Source organism: Chelonoidis abingdonii, chromosome 12, assembly GCF_003597395.2.
Source record: "Chelonoidis abingdonii isolate Lonesome George chromosome 12, CheloAbing_2.0, whole genome shotgun sequence".
NCBI classification, from domain to species: domain Eukaryota; kingdom Metazoa; phylum Chordata; order Testudines; family Testudinidae; genus Chelonoidis; species Chelonoidis abingdonii.
Genome location: NC_133780.1, coordinates 429,595 through 453,624, shown reverse-complemented (window position 1 = coordinate 453,624; position 24,030 = coordinate 429,595). Strand labels below are relative to the sequence as shown.

The 24,030-nt window shown below is 58.5% G+C and overlaps 3 protein-coding genes across 7 annotated transcripts in view; 2 read left to right on the top strand and 1 right to left on the bottom strand.

Moving 5' to 3' along the window:
- The window catches only part of LOC116835058 (HLA class II histocompatibility antigen, DR alpha chain-like), a 46,449-nt gene extending 46,248 nt beyond the window's left edge, over positions 1-201 (bottom strand). For 3 of the 4 annotated variants that reach the window (XM_032797517.2, XM_032797518.2, XM_032797520.2), the window contains exon 1: positions 71-200. In XM_032797517.2, the coding sequence (XP_032653408.1) occupies positions 71-152 (82 nt within the window). In that variant the 5' untranslated portion in view covers positions 153-200. Of the gene's footprint in view, positions 1-70 lie in introns of all 4 variants that reach the window. The other variant, XM_032797519.2, reaches the window with a different exon arrangement.
- Positions 1-6,801, top strand: part of LOC116835059 (H-2 class II histocompatibility antigen, E-S beta chain-like) — a 48,265-nt gene extending 41,464 nt beyond the window's left edge. Inside the window, exons 3-6 of one of the 2 annotated variants that reach the window (XM_075071547.1) lie at positions 3,652-3,933; positions 5,167-5,277; positions 5,819-5,842; positions 6,195-6,801. In XM_075071547.1, coding sequence (XP_074927648.1) covers positions 3,652-3,933; positions 5,167-5,277; positions 5,819-5,842; positions 6,195-6,208 — 431 coding nt within the window. In that variant the 3' untranslated portion in view covers positions 6,209-6,801. The remainder of the gene's footprint in view (positions 1-3,651; positions 3,934-5,166; positions 5,278-5,818; positions 5,843-6,194) is intronic. The other variant, XM_032797524.2, reaches the window with a different exon arrangement.
- Positions 1,654-24,030, top strand: part of LOC116829515 (DLA class II histocompatibility antigen, DR-1 beta chain-like) — a 63,248-nt gene continuing 40,871 nt past the window's right edge. Inside the window, exon 1 of the mRNA XM_075071554.1 lies at positions 1,654-2,016. Within this exon, the coding sequence (XP_074927655.1) occupies positions 1,911-2,016 (106 nt within the window). The 5' untranslated portion in view covers positions 1,654-1,910. The remainder of the gene's footprint in view (positions 2,017-24,030) is intronic.

Genomic DNA, 24,030 nt, shown 5'->3' with positions numbered 1-24,030 from the left:
TCAGGCCCCCATTGTCCCCTCCCTGGGGGGGAAGCCCTCCCAGGCATCACAGTCCCTGCACCACCCGTACCTGTCACTGCCCCGGCACCCGGCAGGGCCAGCAGGGTGAGCAGGGCCAGCTGGGCCATGGGGACGCCCCGTCCTGCACCCATCTCCTCTCCCCGGCACTGGGCTGGGTGCGGGGCTGGCAGTGCTAGGGGGCCGGGGGGGCACATGTCACACCCTGGGGGGGGGCAAGGCTGGGGGGCAGCACCCGGCATTGGCCAGGGGAGCCCGGCCCAGGGGCCCGCACCCAATGGCAGAAATCCCTGCACCGACCAGGCTGTTACCGGGCAGAGCAGCAGCACTGAGCCCCGCAGAGAGGAGATGGAGAAATTCAGGATTCCCAGCTCTCAGGATTGTGTCACGAGTCTCAGGATAATTCTTGTGTTTTCCTAAAGCTCCAGCTCCGGGAGTCACTTGGGTCTGGCAGCAATCCAGTGTGGAAGCGGCGCCTCCAGGAGGGATTTGTGTGTCGCCGCTGGGGATGGGGTGTTGTCCCCATTCTGGAGACAGCACCTCTACGCACAGCGCTCATGCCACCCCCAGACTCCCTGTTCTGCAGCATGGCTGTGTGCACACGGGGGGCTTGGCTGGCCCAGCTCTGCACTGGGGGCGGGGGTCACATCCCAACCCACAGACCTCTGCCAGGACAAGCGTTAAGTGCAGACCAGGCCACAAACAGGGTTTGGGGAACCACCCATGGATGACTGGGACCCAGGACCATTCCCCTCTAGGGGACGCTGTTCCCATCCAGCCCCAGGGCGGGGACTGACTGGCTGGGGAAGTGGGGACGGGGACATGGGGCCTTTCCCCTCTGCTGGCACAGGCTCAGATCTGCTGTTAGTGACCAAACTCCATCCCCCCGGGATCTGTCCTGGGCCCTGTGTGGGGCACGTTGGTCCCTGTCCCCTGCCCAAACTCACCACCTCCCACCCCCATGGCACCAACTTACCCATCCCCCCACGCGCTGGGTGTTCACACTGCCCCTGGTAGGAGGGGCCGGGCGCTGGAGGGGCTGGAGAGGGGCCAGCCCAGCAGTTCAAGGCTGGCCTGGGATCTAGGAGCCCTGGGGTCATTCCCGGCCCTGCCGCAGACTGTGTGTGACCCTGGGCTAGTCACTGACTCCTCTGAGTCTCCCTACCCAGCCGGGCCATGGGGACACTGGCCCGGCCCTGCCCCACGGGGTGGGGGATGAATGCAGCAGAGAGGGGGAGGGGCTCAGAGACTGGGGGGGCTGAAAAGCCCCTTAGGGAGATCGATGGTGGGAGCAGCTGGGAGGCTGAGCTATGCCTGACCCATGGAGACTGAGCCCCTGCTCCGGTGGGGTCGGGGGGGGGGAAGCAGGACTCAGGCCCGTGGAGGTAGTGGAGGAGGAAGCTCAGAACTTCTACTTGTGGAGCCAGACCCAAACCTTCCCCTGGGACTAAATTTACCCCCAACAAACCAGAGACTCTCCACACCCATCTTGCCCCAGCTGGGAGCAGAGGGTCGAGGCACCAGGGGAAGGGGATGGAGAGTCCCAGGCCCGTTGCTGGGGGCCCTGCTCTGGTGGGGGCTGGTCCCTGGGCCGGCCCTGCTCTCCAGCTGCCCCATGGCCATGGCAGGCACCGGGCGAGTCCTGCAGCCCGACCCCAGGCCCTGCTCTGCCCCCTGCGAGGGAGAAGTAGGGAACCGAGCCCTGCTGGGGCCGGCTCTGCCTGGCGACTGGTGATGCTGCCCAGCCCCGATGCTGACTGGCCCCTGGACTGGAGGTGCCCAATCCCCGGGGCCGTGGGCAGCGTCCCGGGGCTGGTGCTCGGAGCTGGGCAGAGAAGGTCTCAGTCTGGGGGGTCCCGAGGAGTTTCCAGGTCTCTCTCTCCTGAGCAGCGATGGGGGTGGGTCGGATCCTGGGGGCCGGGAGCCACTGGGCTGGGGCTCTGCTAGTGACAGTGACGGTGCTGAGAACCCACCTGGCTCATTGCATGGAGCCCGAAGGTGAGCAGAGACCCCAGTGCCCCGGGGAGCCCTGTGCTGGGCAGGTGCTGGGTGTATCCGGGGGGATCAGACCCCAGCGCCCCGGGGAGCCCTGTGCTGGGCAGATGCTGGGTGTATCCAGGGGGATCAGACCCCAGCGCCCCGGGGAGCCCCGTGCTGGGCAGGTGCTGGGTGTATCCGGGGGGATCAGTCCCCAGCGCCCCGGGGAGCCCTGTGCTGGGCAGATGCTGGGTGTATCCAGGGGGATCAGACCCCAGCGCCCCGGGGAGCCCCGTGCTGGGCAGGTGCTGGGTGTATCCGGGGGGATCAGTCCCCAGCGCCCCGGGGAGCCCTGTGCTGGGCCAAGCGCCTGGGACGTATCGGGGGGTCAGACCAGCGCCCTGGGACCCTTGTCCTGGGCGGTGGTGGTGTATCCAGGGGGATCAGACCCCACGCCCCGGGAGCCCTGCTGGGCAGCACTGGGCGTATCCGGGTGGGGTCGGACCTCAGCAGTCCAGAGAGCCCCATTCTGCCTGTGCCGGTGTCTGCCCCAATCGGTGTCTCCGCCCCTGTGCCCGCAAGTCTCTGCCCTACGGCCCGCCCCCCGGTCAGTGTTACTGTCACTCCCCTCCCCGCTCCCCCACGGCCCTGCCCGCCCGCAGGGCTCCGCCGGGTAAGGGAGGGGTTCGGGCGGGGGGCTCCGGCTGTTCCCCCATGGGCTGCGAGGCCGGGGCAGGAGGGGAGGGGCAGGCGGCGGTCCCTGAAGCCCGGCCCATCTCCCGCAGGGCAGTTCTGTGATCCAGGCGAAGTCGAGTGTCTGTTCACCAACGGCACCGAGCGGGTCCGGTTCCTGGACCGCTACATCTACAACCGGCAGCAGTACGCGCACTCGACAGCGACCTGGGGGTGTGGGTGCGGACCAGCGAGCTGGGGGCGCCGACGCCGAGTACTGGAACAAGGACCCGCGATCCTGGCGGACGCCGCGGGCTGCGGCGGACACGTTCTGCCGGTAAAACACTCGAGGTGGACAACCTTACATCCGATCGACCGAGAAGTGAGGGGGGGCGGGGCGGTGAGTGCAGGGACACGCGGGGGGGGGGCCCGAGCTCTCCGAGGGTCACGGGCAGGGGGCGGGGTCACCCAGCGGCAGGTGCGGGAGGGAACCAGGGTCTGGGATGTCCCGGGTCTGGCTCCAGCGCCCCCTGTCGGCAGCCCGCAGAGCCCCAGACCCTGGTCAGTCCCTGGGGGGGGATGGGACTGACCCTTCCCCCACTCCCAGCCCCTCTGAGGGGTTCAGCCCCTAGCACCCTCCACTCAGACCCCCAGGGCAGGAAGTCCTGCAGCTCCTACCCCCTTCCTGGGTGCGGGGGCTGGGCCATGGGGCAGAACTTTCCTCTGGCTACGGGGTGGGGGCAGCCCCTGCTCCCTGACCTCAGACCCCGTCTCCCTGTTCCTGGCTCTGTCCCCATGGGGCTGATGGGACACGACTCCCCTCGGGCCCTCTCTGCCGGAGCCTGCCCAGGGGGCAGCAGACAACCAGCCTGGGGGGTAGATGGGGGGCTGGGGCCTTTCCCTGGGACAGGGGGGCACCTCTTCTTCCTGAGACCATCCGTCTCCAGCCCCTTTCCCAGCCCTCCTCTCTCTCTCTCCCCCCAGTTCAGCCTGAGGTGAAAGTTTTCCCCATAAAATCGGGGTCTCAGCCCCACTCCCACCTGCTGGTTTGTTCCGTGACGGGGTTTTATCCCGGGGGGATCGAGATCAAGTGGCTGAAGAACCGGCAGGAGCAGACGGCCGGGGTGGTGTCCACGGAGCTGCTCCAGAACGGAGACTGGACCTTCCAGATCCTGGTGATGCTGGAGATGAGCCCCCAGAGCGGGGACGTCTACACCTGCCAGGTGGAGCACATCAGCCTGCAGGGCCCCCTCGCCGTGCACTGGGGTAAGAGCCTCTGAGTGTGGGGCAGCCCCTGAGCCCCCAGGGGCAGCCCTCGGGGGATGGGCCTGGGTCAGAGCGCTCATCGGAGCCCTGCTAACCCAAATCTATAGACCTGGGCTGGGAGCTCACATCCACGGGCTCCACAGTGCAGTGTAGACACACTCTGAGTGGGGCAGCGACGGGGCGGGGAACAGAGAAAAGTCTCCATAATAATGACTGGTCTGGAGAAGGGAGATCGGGAGCGTCTGTTCTCCCTGTCTCACAGCACAAGGACAAGAGGACACTCACTGGAATGGAAAAGGGGCAAACTGACACCTGGTAAAAGAAAAGATGTTTTTCACACTGTAATTAGCCTGTGGAACTCACAGCCACAGGGTGTCCCTGAGCCCAAGAACAGAGCAAAGTTCACACAGAGACTGGCTATTTCTGTGGCTGACAGACTACCCAGGCGCTGGTCACTGGCTCGGCCAGGAGCTCAGCCCGGAGGCCCCCGGCTCTGCCCCGGCCAGCGCCGGTCACTGGCACGGATGGGAGCCCGGCCCGGAGGCCCCCAGGCAGTGCCGGTCACTGGCACAGACGAGAGCCTGGCCCGGAGGCCCCCGACTCTGCCCTGGGCGGCGCCGGTCATTGACACGGACAGGAGCCTGGCCCGGAGGCCCCTTGCTCTGACCCGGCCGGCGCTGGTCACTGGCATGGATGGGAGCCTGGCCCGGAGGCCCCTGGCTCTGACCTGGTCGGCACCGGTCGGTGACGCGGACGGGAGCCTGGCCCGGAGGCCCCTGGCTCTGCCCCGGCTGGTGCCCGTCACTGGCGTGGACAGGAGCCCAGCTCAGAGGCCCCCGGCTCTGCCCCAGCCAGTGCTGGTCACTGGCGTGGACGGGAGTTGAGCCCAGAGGCCCCTGGCTCTGCCCCAGTCGGCGCTGGTCACTGGTGCGGATGGGAGCCCGGCCCGGAGGCCCCTGGCTCTGACCCGGCCAGTGCCAGTCACTGGCGCGGACGGGAGCCCAGCCCAAAGGACCCTGGCTCTGACCCAGCCGGTGCTGGTCACTGGTGCAGACAGGAGCACGGCCCGGAGGCCCCTGGCTCTGACCGGCCGGCACTGGTCACTGGCGCAGATGGGAGCCCGGCCCGGAGGCCCCTGGCTCTGACCCGGCCGGCGCCGGTCACTGGCGTGGACAGGAGCCCGGCCCGGAGGCCCCTGGCTCTGACCCGGCCCGTTCCATGTCCCTGTTTCAGAGGCGCAGTCTGACTCCGCCAGGAGCAAGATGCTGACGGGGGTCGGGGGCTTCGTGCTGGGGCTGATCTTCCTGGCGCCCGGACTCCTCATCTACCTGAAGAATAAGAAAGGTGAACGGCTCCAGGGGGGGGCGGGGCACCAGGGGGTCTCTGGGGGATGTGGGGAATGGGGGGGGCGCAGGGGAATCCGGGCCTGGCTGCAGGCTGCCCCCCACCCCACAGGGGCTGCTCAGAGTCTGGCAGGGGCTTCCCGGCTTCTAGTCCCCTGGGGCTGGGGTTGGGTCAGACCCTCCCCTCCTAGGGCAGGGGCAGAGCAAGGGCCGTGGGGGGATCTCAGTGTGGGGCCCTGGGGCCAGGCTGGGAGCTCCCGCTCTCCCCTCCCCTGGCCGAGCCCCCAGGGTTGGACAAACCCCGACCCCTCGCGGTGCAGGGAGCTGCCCCTGCCCTGGGGCTCAGAGCGTTTCCGTCCCCTTCCCCGGGGCAGGGATCCTGGGTTACATGTGGAGGGGGGTAACCCCAGGTCTGGGGGCCGGAGTGGGGCTGAGTTCCTAGTGGGGGGCATTCCATGCTGTGGGGCAGGGGCTGGAGCTCTGACCCCCAGGAACCGTCTTCCCTGCCCAGGGCTCTGACCATGTTTCTCTTTGTTTTTCAGGGCACCCCATTCCCCAACCTGCAGGTAATTTCAATCCCCCTCCCCTGTTAAACCCACCTCCCCCCACACTGAGCACAGGCTGCCTGGGGCACCCGTGGGGCGGCTGCTTCTGCCCCTCGGTCCATGACACCCGCCCGGCTCAGCCCCTGGACAGCTGGGCAATGGAGCGCTGGCCCCGCGGAGGAGGAGTCTGCGGCTCCCTCGGTCCCTGTTCAGGCCAATGCCCAAGCTGCTCCCAGGAGCAGAGGGTCCTGGGTCCTGCTGAGCATCACCCAGCCCTGCGGCTGCCGGGCAGAGTCCCTGGGGCACCCTGGGGCCTGAGTCCTTCCCGCTAGCCCCACGGCCAGGGCCTGATTTCTCTCCCCTCTCCCTGCAGGGCTCCTGAGTTAGATCCTGGGCATAAGATCCCCCGGCCGACAGGAGTTTCCGTCCGTCTCTCCCAGCACCTCGCCCAGCCCGGAGAATGCAGAACCTGGGGCCGGTCTCTTCCTGTCCCCTCCTGCTCCCTGCACTCTGCCCGGCTCCAGCCCGCGCTGTCCCTGCCTGGGGACCCATCCCTGCCCCTCAGTCCCAGCAGGGCCCTAGGGCGACCCTGTCACGCTCTCTGGAGTGGCGCAAGAGTGTGAGGACCAATCTCAGGGCACAGTTAGTACCCGGGGCACCAACCCCAAATTGGGTGAGTTCTGTACTGAGATTTCTCCTAAGTAGAGGCTGTGAACTCTGCAGGCCCTGTAACAATGCAATCGCGGAGTCCCAAAGAGTCCCCTGGGGCTCTTCTATCTATCCGGCCACCCCGGCCAGCCTGCACTTGTAATCGATCGATCGTCCCTTCCACCGCAAATCACAGCAACATTCGGGTCACTCCCTGTCCCAAAGTAGCAGTCGCTTACCCCCGGGCAGTGGCATCTTTGATCTCACTCCACAGGCAACGCTTGTAGCCAATCTTGTAATAACCTCAGTAAAGATTTGTTAACGAAGACAAAGCACTGGGAGTTCATGAGAAGGTTACAGCAGGTCACACACACACCAGGGAGTTACAGCCCTAGGGGCCCAAAGGTCACAGAAACTCCTGTCAGAAGCAAGCGCTGTGTGTGCCGTGGGGCTGACCCGGTGTCACGGAGTCCCCGGGCAATGCTCTGGAACTGCTCCCCACAAAGCCAGGCAGGACTCTGGGGAGCCTCCTCTCCCTTGGAGCAGACTGTCTCCAGGGCAAGAAACTCACACGGCTTCACCTTCCTGGGTCTCTCCTTGGAGCATTCAGCATCCTCTGCCCCTCTGTGCACTTCCCACAGCGAGTCTGCCCTGGTGGGGTGTTGGGGAAGCCAGAGAGTCCTGCACCCCCATTTCGCAGTCAGACGTGACTCTCAGCCAGCCAGTAACACAGAGGTTTATTCGATGACAGGAACAGGGTCTAACACAGAGCTTGTAGGTACCATGAACCGGACCCCTCGGCCGGGTCCATTCTGGGAGGCAGTGAGCCAGAACCCCACGTCTGCACTTCACTCCTTGTCCCCAGCCAGTTCCAGACTCCCAAAACCCCTCCAGCCCCACCTCCTTTCCTGGGCCAGGATGCCACCTGACCTCTTTGTTCTCCCACACCTTTAGCATCCCCTTGCAGGGGGGAAGGGCCCTGGCCATTAGCTGCTAGGTGACAGAGGGTCGACCAGGAACTGAGGCCCCCCCCACAGTATTCAGAGGGAACATTAAGAACATTTCCTAGTTCGTCACACCCGGGCACAGCCAGGGGATCTGGTGCTTATGCCTGGTCATTCCTGCCCCTTCCCATCCAGGCAGGGTCCAGCGAGGGATTTCTCCTGGACGGGGGTTTTCATGCCCTTCCTGCCCACATTCAAGCTTGTGGGACTAGCGCTCCTACACCTCTCCTCTTCATGGGTGTGTGTCTGGGGGGCCCCTCAACAAAGTCCTGTGTCCTCTGAGGTCCCCCAAGGGCCTCCTTGGGGCGCAGGGCTTGTCCACATGCCCAGCGCTGCTGCAGCACATCTGGTGAAGACGCTTCAGGCCGATGGGCGAGAGATCTCCCCTTGGCCTGATAACTCATCTCTGCATGGCAAGGAAGTGGGGCAGAGATGCTCTCCATTGGCAGCGCCAGGCACACGAGTGCTTGTGTCCATGTCACTTACGTCACGCAGGGAGGTGGTTTATTCACACAGGGATGTGGGCCGGGGATGGGGGTCAAGCAGGGGCATCCACTCCCCAATCAGAGCAGGCCCAGAACTCCCCCAGCCCCAATGGGGAGACAACAGGTCCTCAAGCCTTGGAGCTGCGGGGGGAGATCCAGCTCCTCTGGCTAGGGGGAAGGTGAGGGAGCCAACCCCTCCAGGCACAGGGGGGTACAGAAAGGGCCCCTCCAAAAGTGGGCACATTTGTATTCCTGTGCATGCTCCTGCAACACCCTGAGCAATGTCAATCACACTGACACAAGCGCAATGCAGACTGACCCTAGGGCGTCTGTTGCTGGACCGGGTGGGGAGAACCTGGCCTGGGCACTCTGGTATTTCACACCTGGTGATGCATCTCTCCTGCCTGGGGTCACTGATTCAGAGCAAACCCCTCACTGTCGCCGGACAGCCTGGGACACGCGTTCTAGGTGAGACTGACACAGACAGCCATTGCCAGCATCTCACACAGTCTGACCCCACTGGGATCCATCTAACCCCATTTTAACAGTGCGAACACACAGCTGAGCCTGGCTCGGCACAGGGTAGGGGCCAGATCTGATTGGCAGGAGCCCATGGGGCGGCTCTGAGCAGGGGGTGATTCCTGGGGGAGGCTACGGGTTTGCTTCTAGGCTGGACGGGCTCCTTGCCCAGGGGTGGGGCAAGCGGGGAGGGAGCATTGGGAGCCCCGGGGAGGGGACCCCCGAAATCCCTTCGCCAGGGGAGAGGCAGCTGGAGAGATGCTCCTGTCCCAAGCCCGGGCTGCAGTGACCAACCTGACACTCAGCCCCAGGGGCTCGGCAATGGGGCAGTAGGGCTGGGGAGCAGCTCAGGGGCAGCACATGGGGTGGGGGGCAGTTATTCCAAACCCCCACGCCCCCAGGGAGTCACAGCCCCTCACCCCCTGGGGCCCAGAGATTCTCTCCCCAGCCACCCTGGAGCCCCGTCCCCAGCAGAGATTCCCAGACCTGTCTCGGGGTGGGTGGTCTGAGCTCCAGTATTTGCCGGCAGTTACCAGGTGTGATGACAGGGGAATTTTCTGTGATGTTATGAGTCCTGTGTGTGCCTCAGTTTCCCCCATATGCTGCACTGTTACCCAGCGGGGTGGAGAAGGGCTGTCTGCCCTCAGAACAGGCTAGGAGCCACGGCTGTGGGAATCACCCAGCTGCCAAGGCTGTAGGTCCCAGATCAGTGGAGCAGCTGAGAATGGCAGAGCCAGTGGCCAGGACATTGACATACCAGCACCCAGCGTCCCAGGGGGAGATGGGCTCCCTGCCTCTCCTCAGGGGGCTGAACAACGACCCCCAGCTGGAGAGCAAAGGGCTGGGTGGGAGGGTCTGGTTGCTGGGAGAAGTCGGGGCTTCCACCTGGTGTCTGCCAGAGGAGAAGAGACAGACAGAGTCTGAGCCAGGGGGTCCCTGCAGCAGGGCTGGGCGCTGGGCTGACCATGGGCCGGGCTGTAACGCTCCATCCTCTGGGCTCCCCTCAGGCTTCCCTGTGCTGGGGAAGCTGGTGAATAACCCCCCCGTTCTGACAGCACCATGTGTGTCCCTGCAAATGCTGGGCCGGGGCACTGATCCCTGAAGAGCGGCCAGATCTCCCCCAGGGTCTGCAGAGAACAGCGACTCTCAGGGGGAAAGCATCAGAGAGAGACATAGATAAAAACCAATAACCAGATGTAACCATGCTGTCATAAACATATAGTTAAGAGTTAATTCCTCCTTTACCTGTAAGCGGTTGAGAAGCTCAGGTAAGCTGGCTGACACCTGACCCAAAGGACCAGTAAGGGGACTAGATACTTTTAAATCTGTGAGGGGGGAAAGTCTTTGTCTGTTGTTGGTCTGTATGCTTTTGCCAGAGAAGATCCGGGAGGCAGCCATCTAACTCCCTTTGAATTAGTAAATAATAACAGAAGAAATACATTAGGTTACTTTTATTTTTGTTTGTGATTTCCTTTGTAAAAAAAGGGAGGCTATTTCTGAGTTTTGTAACTTTAAAGTTTGCCTAGAAGAGAGATCTTCTATATTCTAAATTAGTTCACCTTTTTTCCTTAATTAAAATGCTTCTTTTAAGAACCTGATTTATTTTTCATTGTTTTAAGATCCAAGGGTTTGGGTCTGTGTTCACCAGGACTAATTGGTGAGGATATATTCTCAAGCCTCCCCAGGAAAGGGGATGTAGGGGCTTGGGAGATATTTGGGGAAGGCAGAGCTCCAAGTGGCTCTCCTTAAATGTTGTTTAAATCACTTGGTGGTGGCAGCATTACCTTTTAACCTAAGCTGATTGAAACAAGCTTAGGGATTTTTTTCATGCAGGTACCCACATCTGTACCCTAAAGTTCAGAGTGGGGAAGGAATCCTGACACTTGCCCTGAGCAGCAGCAGTTGCCCATCTCCCACACAGGGCGTCAGATGGGCCGAGCTCTTCCCCAGCCGCCAGCCAGAATTGGGGCCCCAGGACCAAAACCCTGTCTGTCACTAGATCCAAACCAAGGCCCCAGTCTGTTAAACTCCCTCTCTCTAGCCCCAGTTCATTCTGTGGCCTTCACTTCTCCTCTGGCCCAGCCCTGCCAGTCTGGGCGATCTGCCTCGGGGGGGGAGATACATCTCTGAGCCTGTCCCTGTCCCAGTCGCAGGCACAGCAGTGATCACCCCCCCGCTGCTGTTAGTGCCTGGGGAGCTGGGGTGACTCCCCCAGAGCAGATCAATCCCTGGCCTGCAATGATCCATAAACCCTTCATGGACGTAACCCAGCGTGGGCCCCACAGACACTGCCTGGGGCTCTGATATCACCTTCCTCATGGAGGCGTCATGGACCCAGGGCAGCCAACTGGCATCCTGGGGGAATCCGTGGCTCATGGCCTGGCCAGGCAGCAGCTGGGAGAGCTGCATTCCCTGTTGCATGGATCATCCCCGCACCATTCGCTGGGGCACCAGGCTCCATTAGTCCCCTGGCCTGAGCCCCTGTCACTGGCTGGGGGCCGGTGACGGGTCAGTACATGCAGGGCGACGGCTCCAGGACAGACAGAGCTGGAGTCTGCACAGGGCCCGACCCTGGGCCAGTGTGTGTGTGTGTATCTCTGCCTGTTCTTGGCTTCACAGCAGTGCAGCCTATCAGAGGTGGCTGTGAAACCAACAACCGGTGTGTCGCAGTCAGGGCTCCCCAGAGCTGGGTCTGTGCTCAGGGCTGCTCCCCATTCCCAGCCAGCCCCTGGCCCCGTTAGACTAAATGCTCCTGTCTGGCTGCCCCGGCTCACACAGGCCTGTGACGGGGCAGGCGGGTACCACAGCGAGGGACAATCTGTGGCAATCCCCTGCCAGCACCTGACGGCGAGTACCTGCTCCCTTGGCTGGAGATGGGCCTGGTCTCAGTCGCCTCCACTATTGCAGGCTCTGGTATCATGCAGCCCCTCCCTCCTCCATGGCCGAGATTTCCCCCTTCTGCCAGCCCCACCCTGCCCTGCTCCCCCTTCCCAGGCAGGGCTGGGGTCTGAATACCGCGCAGCCCCCACCTGACACGGGTCATGGGCTCTGCACACAGTGATTTCCCTATACTCCCCCCTGAATTTCCCCAACACCTCCCCCCAGTTTTGTGAACTAGTTACATGCCAAACCTGGTGGCTGAACTTTGTAACTTTGTCCTCACCCACAACTATTTCACATTTGGGGACAATCTATACCTTCAGGTCAGCGGCACTGCTATGGGTACCCGCATGGCCCCACGGTGTGCCAACATCTTTACGGCTGACTTAGGAGATGAGAGCTAAGGAAGCGTTGTTCTAACGCCCCTACTCTACTTGCGCTACACTGACAACATCTTCATCATCTGGACCCATGGAAATGAAGCCCTTGAGGAATTCCACCAGGATTTCAACAATTTCTATCCCACCATCAACCTCAGTCTGGACCAATCCACACAAGAGATCCATTTCCTTGACACTACTGTGCTAATAAGTGATGGTCACATAAACACCACCCTATACCAGAAACCTACTGACCTCTGTACTTACCTACATGCCTCCAGCTTTCATCCAGGACACACCACACGATTCATTGTCTATAGCCAAGCGCTAAGATACAACCCACTTTTGCTCCAACCCCTCAGACAAACACCTACAAGATCTTTATCAAGTGTTCTTACAACTACAATACCCACCTGGTGAAGTGAAGAAACAGATTAACAGAGCCAGAAGAGTACCCAGAAGTCACCTACTACAGGACAGGCCCAACAAAGAAAGTAACAGAACACCACTAGTCATCACCTTCAGCCCCCAGCTAAAACCTCTCCAGCGAGTCATCAAGGATCTACAACCTATCCTGAAAGATGATCCCTCATTCTCCCAGACATTGGGAGACAGGCCAGTCCTCACTTACAGACAACCCCCCAACCTGAAGCAAATACTCACCAGCAACCACACACCACAGAACAAAAACACTAACCCAGGAACCAATCCCTGCAACAAAGCCCGCTGCCAGCTCTGTCCACATATCTATTCAAGGGACACCATCATAGGACCTAATCACATCAGCCACGCCATCAGGGGCTCGTTCACCTGCACATCTACCAATGTGATATATGCCATCATGTGCCAGCAATGTCCCTCTGCCATGTGCAGTGGCCAAACTGGACAGTCTCTACGGAAAAGAATAAATGGACACAAATCTGACATCAGGAGTCATAACATTCAAAAACCAGTAGGAGAACACTTCAATCTGTCTGACCATTCAGTAACAGATTTAAAGGTGGCAATTTTGCAACAGAAAAGCTTCAAAAACAGAGTCCAACTAGAAACTGCTGAACTTGAATTAATATGCAAACTAGATACAATCAGTTTAGGCTTAAATAGAGACTGGGAGCGGCTGAGCCATTACACACATTGAATCTTCTTCCCCATGTTAAGTATCCTCACACCTACTTGTCAAACTGTCTTAAATGGGCTACCCTGATTATCACTACAAAAGGTTTTTTTTTCCTCCTGCTGACAATAGCACATCTTAATTAATTAGCCTCTTAGAGTTGGTTGGGCAACTCCCACTTTTTCATGTTCTCTGTATGTGTATATATATATCCTCACTATATGTTCCATTCTATGCATCCAATGAAGTGGGCCCATGAAAGCTTATGCTCAAATACATTTGTTAGTCTCTAAGGTGCTGCAAGGACTCCTGTTCTTTTTGTGGATACAGACTAACGCGGCTGCTACGCTGAAACATACCAATTTAGTGACTGTTTGGAAATTTGAATTGAAATTGAAACATTAATACACATTTTAAAAGCATATACAGTGTATGATAAAATATGTATGTCATAAACAGATAAGAAAAGTTAATAGCACCGAAGTACTTTATATCTCTTTGACTGTAAAGGGTTAACCAGTTCAGTGAGCCTGTCTGTCACCTGACCAGAGGACCAATCAGGGGATAGGATACTTTCAAATTTTGAGGGAGGGAAGTTTCTGTGTGTGCTGTTAGTTTTGGTTGTTGTTCACTCTGGGGGCTCAGAGGGACCAGACATGCAACTAGGTTTCTCTCCAATCTCCCTGATACAGGCTCTTATCAGTACAGAATAGTGAGTACTAGGTAGATAAGGCGAGTTAGGTTTATGTTTGTTTTCTTTATTTGCAAATGTGCATTTGGCTGGAAGGAGTTTAATTGTGTATTTGGCTGGAAGGAGTTCAAATTAAAATCCTTTCAGCAGAATACACATTTGTACTTATATACTTAGGCTGGGAGGGTATTTTAAAGACAGAGCTGATTAGGCTCCATAGATAGTCTTTTGTTCTGTTAAGTGACCACTGCAGCTGAAATCACTGATAATCAGTCTAAGTGCTTAGTCCTGCTGTGGGGACAGTGTTCCTGTGGGTACAGTGTTTTTGTGTAAAAGACAGCCCAGACTGCACTAGCAGCGAAGGTTCCCCCACTGAGAGCTCAGCTGAAATCACTGAGAGCTGGTGGAACTCAAGAGACCAACTCGCAGAGGTCACAGTGGCAGGTGGCAGCAGAAGGTGACTGCGCAGGGCCATTGGCAACAGAGTGGTGGAGTGAACGGTGGCACAACAAACAGCCATGCCAGAGCGAACAGTGAGCAGCTGGAGGAACGAGCAAGGTGCCTTCTTGCCCCCCACCTGGGAGGTGTACTCACGTGAAAGCACCTCTGAACTCTGAGTCTCCACTGACCAAGGACAACACCGGTGAGTGGGTGCATGGAGGGAAAAGTGAGGGCACATTAAATAAACATTTGTTTGTTGGACTATATTTTAGTGACTTTGCTCCAGAATGCTAGATTTGTGACTGGGAATGGAAACTTATATAAATATGTTTCCTAGTAGGCCAAGATTTTTAAAATGCATTATTTGCCAAGGTTGTTATCTCACATTGTTGCTATTTTGAGAGGTCATTATGTTGGGGAGTTTCTGTACTAAACATTTTTATTATTATAATTAATTTTTACATAAGAATGGTCAGACTGGGTCAGACCAAACTGTCCATCTACCCCAGTGTCCTGTCTGCCGACAGTGGTCAAGGCCAGCTGCCCCAGAGGCAGTGAACAGAACAAGTAATCATGAAGTGATCTATCCCCCTGTTGCCCATTCCCAGCTTCTGGCAAACAGGCTAGAGACACTCAGAGCAGGGTGTTGCATCCCTCCCCATCCTGGCTAATGGCCCCTGATGGACCTATTCTCTGGGAATTTATCTAGTTCTTTTTTTAATCCTGTTATAGTTTTGGTCTTCACAGCATCCACTGGAAGAGTTCCATGGGTTGACTTTGTGTTGTGTGAAGAAGTACTTCCTTTTTTAAAAAAAAACCCAACCTGCTGCCTGTTAATTTCATTGGGTGACTGCTAGTTCTTGTGTTATATGAATGATTAAATAACATTTCCTTATTCACTTTCTTCACACCAGTCAAGATTTAATAGACCTCTATCATATCTCCCCTTAGTTGTCTCTTTTCTAAGCTGAACATTCCCAGTCATTTAAATTTCTCCTCCTGTTTCATACCCCTAATCATTTTAGTTGCCCATCTCTGTACCTTTTCCATTTCCAATATATTTTTTCTGGGATGGGGTGACCAGATCTGCACACGATATTCAAGGTGTGCACATACCATGGATTTATATAGAGACAATATGATATCTTCTGTCTTATTATCTATCCCTTTCTTTAAAAAGTAAAGGTTTCAGAGTAACAGCCGTGTTAGTCTGTAGCTGCAAAAAGAACAGGAGTCCTTGTGGCACCTTAGAGACTAACACATTTATTTGAGCATAAGCTTTCGTGGGCTACATCTGATGAAGTGGACTGTAGCCCATGAAAGCTTATGCTCAAATAAATTTGCTAGTCTCTAAGGTGCCACAAGTACTCCTGTTCTTTTTAAAAAAGCAAACAGAATGTTGGGAATCATTGACTGACGCTGCACATTGAGTGGATGTTTTCAGAGAACAATCCACAATGACGCCAAGATCTTTCTCCAAGATCTCTTGAGTGTTAACAGCTAATTCAGATGCCATCATTTTGTGTGTATAGTTGAGATTGTTTTCCAATGTGCATTACTTTGCATTTATCAACATTCAATTTCATCTGCCATTTTCGTTGTCCAGTCACCCAGTTTTATGAGATCCCTTTGTAACTATTCGCAGTCTGCCTGGGACTTAACTACCTTGAATATTTTTGCATCATCTGCAGATTTTGCCACCTCACTGTTAACCCATTTTTCCAGATCATTTATGAGTATGTTGAACAGTACTGGTCCCAGTACTGACCCCTCAGGGATACCACTATTTATCTCTCTCTATTCTGAAAACTGATCATTTATTCCTACCCTTTGTTTCCCATCTTTTAACCAGTTACTGATCCATGACAGGACTGTCCTCTTATCCCATGATGGCTTACTTTTCAACAGTCAATTTAAATGAAATACTTACAAAAAAATATATATTTTTTTTTAGAAATCTAGATGTTTTGGTGTAACTTGCATTATCCTTATGTTAAATTTGCATTAGCCTAACAAAACATTTACTTTATTCATATCTCTTTCATATATCTCATCGGTCCTGACACCCCCCTGTAAATTCAAACACCTCCCCTAATTTCAATTCCTGGGGAAACCATTGTCTGCCCAGGTCTGACTAACATACAAATACCCTCTAGCCACACCAGGGGACACTCCCCAGCCAGCCCACACCGGAGCCACCAGCCCCTGGAAGGGAGCCGGGACCCCCCCCAGCCCAAACAGCAGGACCAGGAACTGCAAGAGCCCCAGTGAGGTTGGGGGCGAGGGTAAATGCCAACGAGCCGGGTATCTGAGGCCAAGGCCCCTGCCAATGCCCGTTAGTGAGGTCAGCTGTGATCAGGAACGGGGCCTCTCCCAGCTTGGCCAGGATCTCACCTGTCCTAGGTGCAGGACACATGTCAGACATGGGGATCACACAGAGCTCTCTGTAACCCACCCAGGGTCTGATGTCCCCATCTTCCTTAGGTACCCACACAGCAGGGCCTGTCCATGGATGGTCAGATCCCCCCTCACACTGGCCTGGCAGCGATTTCCTCTGCCGGGCTCTGGGATGGGAGGGTGGGCTCGTTCCTGGGGCCTGAAGTCCTGCCTCCAGCTGGTGGCAGCCAGTGAGGGGCATCCTGTCCCGGGAAAACTCCTGCTGGTAACCTGGCCACCCGCGCTGATCTCTGCTCACTGAGTGGGGTCAGTGACCAGGGCAGGTTGGGAAGTCCGGGGAGGGGCTGGCTGGTGGGTATCACCCACATGCTCAGGGTCTAACTGATAGACAGATTTGGGGTCAGGAAGGAATTTTCCCCCAGCTCAGATGGCAGAGACCCTGGGGGCGCGGGAAGCGTTTCGCCTTTCCTTGCAGCCTGGGACTCAGGGTACGGGCAGGTTTAAACTAGTGTCAGTGGTGGAGTCTCTGTCACATGACGTCTTTAACCCACAGTTTGAGGGTGTCAGTGACTCAGCCAGAGGTTCAGGGTCTGTTACAGGAGCGGGTGGGTGAGGGGCTGTGGCCTGCGATGTGCAGGGGTCAGACTAGATGATCACAATGGTCCCTTCTGGCCTTTGAGTCTATGAGCAGGAGGACATGAAGCCAGGACTCCTGGGTTCTATCCCAGGTCTGGGAGGGGAGTGGGGGGGTTGGGAGCCAGGACTCCTGGGTTCTCAGCCTGGCCCTGGGAGTGGGGCTGGTGATTAGAGCAGGGGGGGCTGGGAGCCAGGACTCCTGGGTTCTCTCCCCAGCTCTGGGAGGGGAGTGGGGGCTGGTGGGTTAGAGCAGGTGGGCTGGGGGCCAGGACTCCTGGGTTCTCTCCCCAGCTCTGGGAGGGGAGTGGGGGCTGGTGGGTTAGAGCAGGGGGGGCTGGGAGCCAGGACTCCTGGGTTCTCTCCCCGGCTCTGGGAGGGGAGTGGGGGCTGGTGGGTTAGAGCAGGGGGGGCTGGGAGCCAGGACTCCTGGGTTCTCTCCCCAGCTCTGGGAGGGGAGTGGGGGCTGGTGGGTTAGAGCAGGGGGGGCTGGGAGCCAGGACTCCTGGGTTCTCTCCCAGCTCTGGGAGGGGAGTGGGGTCTAATGGATAGAATAAAGTGGGGCCAGGACTCCTGGCCTAATCTCAGACACATCATCTGTGCTTTCTACCACAGAGGAATGAGGTCCAACTGGCTCCAGGCTGGAGAGGAATTGGGGTGGCTGGTTGGTTCGTAGGGGGGATGGGGTACAGGGCCTCTCCCCTCTAGGGAGGCAGTAAGCTATGAGGCCGTTTCCCATCTAGGGGGCACTGGCTCTGATGCAGGGGCCTGTCTGTTGCAATGGCTGGTTGCCCCAGCAGGGACAAGGGGCCCTGCCAGTAGCCTGAGCTCTGTGTGCCCTGGGCTCTGCACTCCTCTTGCCCTGGGGACAGGTGACGCAGGGCCCTTCTCCCTTCCCACTGGGCTGCCTGGCCCAGGGAAACCACCCAGCCAGGGCGCTGCTCCTCCGAGCCCTGGAACCCGCCAGCTTCTCTCTTTCACTTCTCGCAGGACTGGACTCTGCCCAGTGCAGGGCTGCAGGGGAGGAACCGAAACCCCAGGCATCTGCAGCATCACTCGGCCCCTGCGTGGGGATCCCAGTACTGAGACACTGGACCCGGGGTCAGCCTCACGGTGCTGGGGGCTTCCCGCATGGAGAGCTGGCCCCATCCAGCACCAGGCTCAATCAGGGTCTGTGCAGCGTCTGGCACAGTGGGGCCCTGATCTCTGCTGTGGGAGTCTAGGAGGTGCCTGGCACAGTGGCGAGGCTAAATTCTTAGTCTGGGGTGTACATACAGCCCCTGGCACAACAGGGAGTCTGAGGCCTCTAGACTGCGCAATATTAGAAATAATTACTAGAAGAACGAGGGGAAAGTCAGTGAAATTGAATCGTGGCTAATGTAAAGCTGGGAAAAGGAAAAATGCACCTCTGGCCTGTGGAACTCACTGCCACAAGATCTCATTGGGGCTGGGAGCTCAGTGGGATTCACACAAGAACTGGAGGTGTACATGGACTGTGAGGGTATCCTGTACGTGTTAAGAAGGGATTGGGATGGGAGCAAACACCAGCTGTGGCGGGACAGCAGCTGAATTCCAGCTACTGGGGGTTAAACTTCTCCCAGGGCAGGTTATCCCATTCCCGCAGCATTCCTACCCCTCTCCCCGGAGCAGCTGGGACTGGCCTCTGTCACAGACGGGAGACCAGGTTAGACGGCCCCTGGCCAGGCTGACCCGCTCAGGGATTCCTGCCCCTCGACAGGCTGTTTACATCAGACCCCTGACTAACCTGACCTCAAACTACCCAGGACCAAAGCTCAGTGTGTGGGCTCAGTGTCTGCTTCTGGCACCTCCTGCTGCCTGGAGCCAGCTGTGCAGGGAAAACCCTGGAGGGACCAATCAGCTGCTGGGCTGGGATTCGGGATCATGCAAAAGGGCTGCACTTGGCCCAGGGGCGGGTTTGGGGAGACTGGAGCAGGCAGCTGAAGAGCCAGACCTGGGGCTGGATCGGAGCCAGCGACTCCCTAGATGGGAAAGGGCCTGTGTCCCCTTCCCTGCCCCCGTGAGCCAGCCAGTCCCCACCCAGGGGCTGCACAGACCCCAGCTGGGATCGGGGTCGGGTTGCGCCGGGTGCTGCCCAGACACATGGGCTCTGCCCTCGGGAGGTTACAGGCTAAGATGACAAGACACAGGCAGGGCTGGCTCCAGCTTTTTTGCCGCCCCAAGCAGGAAAAAAAGGAAAGAAAAGAAAAAGAAAAAGAAAAAGAAAAAGCTGTGATCAGCAGCATTTCAGTGGCAGCTCAGCTTTGGTGGCAGGTCCTTCGCTCTGAGAGGGACCCGCTGCCGAATTGCCACTGAAGAGCTGGATGTGCTGCCCCTTTCCCCATTGGCTGCCCCAAGCACCTGCTTCCTGGAGCCAGCGGATTGTCAGACCCACCTCACAACTGGGAGCAGAGCCCCAAACAGGGAGGGATTCACACCCCCCCCAGTGCACACAGCACAGTACTGCCAAAGGGGGAAACTGAACCCAGGAGTCCTAACTCCCAGCCCCCACTCTCCTCCCAGAGCTGGGATAGAACCCAGGAGTCCTGGCTCTGGGAGTGGGGCTGGTGGTTAAAGCAGGGTGGGGCAGTACTGACCCACCAGCCCCCACTCCCCTCCCAGGGCCAGGAGAGAACCAAGGATTCCTGGCTCCTAACCTCCCCTGTTCTAACCCACCAGCCCGCACTCCCCTCCCAGAGCCGGGAGAGAACCCAGGAGTCCTGGCTCCCAGCCCCCCCTGCTCTAACCCACCAGCCCCACTCCACTCCCAGAGCCAAGAGAGAACCCAGGAGTCCTGGCTCCCAGCCTCCCCTGCTCTAACCACCAGCCCCCACTCCCCTCCCAGAGCTGGGGAGAGAACCCAGGAGTCCTGGCTCCCAGCCCCTTCCCTTCTCTGACCCACCAGCCCCTACTCCCCTCCCAGAGCTGGGGAGAGAACCCAGGAGTCCTGGCTCCCAGCCCCTGCTCTAACCACCAGCCCCCACTCCCCTCCCAGAGCCGGGGAGAGAACCCAGGAGTCCTGGCTCCCAGCCCCCCTTGCTCTAACCCACCAGCCCTCACTCCGCTCCCAGAGCCGGGGAGAGAACCCAGGAGTCCTGGCTCCCAGCCCCCACTCCCCTCCCAGACCCGAGAGAGAACCCAGGCATCCTGGCTCCCAGCTCCCCCTGCTCTAACCCACTGGACTCCAATCGCCTCCCAGAGCCCGGGGCTGACTGTCCTGGGGCGAGCGGGGCACTGGGGGAGAGAAGGGTCGAGGGGGCTCAGACATGGAAGCCAGGCCCGGGGGGGGGGCAGTTCGGGCTCTGGTGCCCCCCAATCCTGATTTCAGTCTGTGCAAAACTCTCCTGGACTCAGACAGCGACTGACCTCAGCTCCCTGCCGAGGGACTGAGCCTTCGGGGGGGAGCCGCTGCCCCCTATCCCCAAGCTCCCTCCCCGTTCCGCCCGGCTGCTCCCAGCCCCTCAACCTGCCCCAGCGCAGCCCGGCCTGGCTGGAATCTGCCGGAGACCGATGACGCGTCCCGGAGCCGCGCGCTGATTGGCTGGGAGAGGGGGGTTACTTGAGTTCAAGGAGACGTGAAGCTTCTGGGGAAAGCCCCGAGGGCGGGGCTGAGCCGAGCGCGGCGCAGGGCAGGGGGCGGATGGGGGGACACTGGGCCTGGGGGGTGGGACCGACGCTCGCACTCGCCCTGCCACGGACACGCTCCCCCGTGTGGTGATGCACCGAGAGCCATGGGGGGCTAAGCAGGGAGGGGGTGTTAGACACGGGGGACACCTGGGATGTGGGACCCGCCCGCCCCGGGGCCCTTGGGGGTCAGGGGCTGGGCTGGGGCCAGCTGCCAGCACGGGTGTGATGGGGCGGATTGGGGGCCTGCGTTAAGGAGGGATAGGGCTGCAGGAGGACAAAGGTCAGGGGCCCCCTCGCCCTAATATCCGAGCTCCCGAGCACGCTGCGCCCGGCCCAGCCTTCAGGGCAGCCCCCAGCCGGGCGAATCAGGGCCAGGCTGGGCCAGGAGTGACACCCACCAGGAACGGGCCCCCAGCACAGCTCCATAGACAGCCAGGACAGCAGGGACCATCGGATTGTCCAGCCTGTCCCCCTGCAGCCCAGCGACCCATGGCCAGTCCCTGGTCAGATCAAGGCTTTTTTTAAATAATTGGAGATATACCTATCTTCTAGAGCTGGAAGGGACCCCAAAAGGTCATTGAGTCCAGCCCCCTGTCTTCACTAGTAGGACCAGGTACTGATTTTTGCCCTGATCGGCCCGCTCAAGGGTTGAACTCACAACTCTGGGTTTAGCAGGCTAATGCTCAGACCACTGAGCTATCCCTCCCTGATGTGGCCCAAGCCAGAGCCCAAGAGGGACCAAGGGCTGACACCCCTGCAATGGCAGGGACCTGATCCACTGAGCCCAGCCAGTGACCCATACCCTGCACTGCAGGGGAATGGGAAACCCCCCAAGGGCCCTGCCTGTCTGTCCTGGGAGAGATTCCTTCCCTGCCCCAGTCTGGGGGCCCCCAGCATGACAGCCAGACAGAATCTCCGGAGCTGCTCAGAGTATCACCCCCCCAATGTGGTGCCCCGTCTCCAGCTGGGCTGAGCCCTGACACTTGAGAGGAAAACCCCAGAGACGTCTGACCAACTGAGTCTTGGGAAGCAAATCCCTTCCTGACCCCGCAGGCGACTGGCTGAAGCCCTGAAGCCTGAGGCTGGATGAAAGCCATAGTCTGAGTGTTACACATGCTGAGAGCAATGCAGGTGACCCTGTTCTCCCCTGGCCTGTGAAGAGAGGGGACGGACAGGGGAACCCCAGATTCACAGAGTCCAAGGCCAGAAGGGACCCACCCAGCCCGACCACTCCCCATTACACAGGCTGTAGGGAGGCTGGATTAAAGCAAATCTTTTACGCAGCAATCCCATCTCGTTTCAATGACTCTGCGAGGGTGCGAATCGCCACCCACCTCCTCTAAGGGCTGTTCCAGTGTCAATTACCACCCTCTGCTAGGAGACTGCACCTTATTTCAAACCGAGTTCTGTCTAACTTCAGCTTCCAGCCATTGGCTCTTGTTCTGCCTTTGTCAGCAGGACTCAGAAGCTGCCCCACTCTCAGACCTGTCTGGGGGCCAGGACCTAGCCCCAGTGACTAGTTCTCCCTCAGCCTTTAGCCTCCCCACCTAAGGGTTGTTACCCGGCCCATGGAGTGTTTTCTGGCCCTCCTTTGAACTCACTCCAGCATTTCCACATCCCTCTTCAAGTGCAGACCCCAGAGCTGGACCCAGCAATCGCTTGTGGTCTCACCAATGCACTGTACAGAGGCAGGGTCACGTCCCTACTTGTGCTCAATATTCCCCTGCGTATACACCCAAGGATCTGCTCAGCCCACCTTGCCACAGCCCTGCACTGAAAACTCACGAGGAGGCAGTATCTGCCCTGACCTCTGAGTCACGGCTTTCCAAGGCTGTCCCCATCCTGCAGGTACAACCTGCGTTCTTGGTGCCCAGATGGGCTGCCTGGCCTTGGGCTGTATTTAACCTCAAAGCTCCCTCATCTAGTTCCTTTGAGACTCTTGGATGTAAATGAGCCAGGACAGTTGATTTGAAAGTGTCTGAGTTTAGCAGATGCTGCCTCACCTCATCCTTTGCTAGCGATGGGAAATGTTCTGTTCCCACCACAGCATCATCCAGGATGGACCCAGCCTCCTGCGTCACTCCAAATACAGACAGGGATAGCTGTGGGACATTTCTGCCTTTTCTGCATCGTTAATGTTTCACCATCTGCTTCTAGCAATGGACCTATACCTGACCGAGGGGTATTTTTGTTCCTAATATGTTTTAAAATGTCTTTATATTATCCTTAACCCTGATGGCCATTGAATCTTTTTGCTTCCCTTATCCATCACCTATATTTGTTGACTGGTAACATACTAGTTGCCATTTACTCCCCGTTTTCCATCCTTTGTATATTGATTGTTTAATGTTTGATCACTGTTCCCACATCTCCTTTCAAGCAGGATGGCTTCTTGCTGAGCACAAGTTTTTCCATGTCTGTGGAAATGCGGCTTGTGAGGGGTCTGTGAGCTGTCAGGGGGAGCCCTAGGGCCAGGGGCTTTGTGAGCCAGGGGATCCTTTGCCTAGGGGAAGGTTCAGGAACCCCTTGGTTGGTGGGTGTGAAATGAGGGAATCCCTCTCTCTGAGGGAAAGTGGCCAGGGGTCCAGCCAGGATTTTCTGAGCTGGTCCATCCGCCTTATCTGACTTAGCTGCCCTCACAGTGTCTCTAGGCTGGGCCGCTCGCCACTCCGTGATGCACTGGGCGCTGCTCCCCATCCCCCATGCTGGGCTGGCACCAGGAACTCTCCCAGGCTCGGTTCCCTGGCACGTGCTCCTGAGACCCGGGGCTTTGCCAGGGACTTTCCGTGCACCAGGTGTGGATCCAGAAGCACCAATCGCAGGCCCTGGGGCCACTGGGTCACCGGTTACTGGGTGAAACTGCTACAGAGAGAGCCAGGGCCAGGCTCTGCATGAGCCGTGTCTGCTCCATCCCTCACCCCAGGGGACAGGGCATGCCCCGAGCTGCAGAGACACCCCAGGTGGCTGGAGGGACAGCAGCCTCCCTGCACCTTGGCATAGGGCAACCTGTGTCCTGCAGCCCTGTGACCTTGACCTCCTGAATCCCAGCCCCTCCCTCAGCCCCAGCCCCAGGTAACACCTGACCTTGCCGGACTCTGTCCTGTCTTCTCCCTGATCCCCCCATTCCAGCTCCTCCCCCAGCCCTACATCCCCACCCCACTCGGGTAACCCCTGACCCCTCCAGACCCTGTTCTGTGTGCTTCCTGAACTCCCCCATCCCAGTTCCTTCATCAGTCCCAGGCCCCACCACAGCTAACCCCTAACCCCTCTAGACTCTGTCCTGTGTGCTCCTGAGCCCCCCAATCCCAGCCCGCCCCTCAGTCTTCCCCCCCGGGTAACCCCTGACCCCTCCAGACCCTGTTCTGTGTGCTC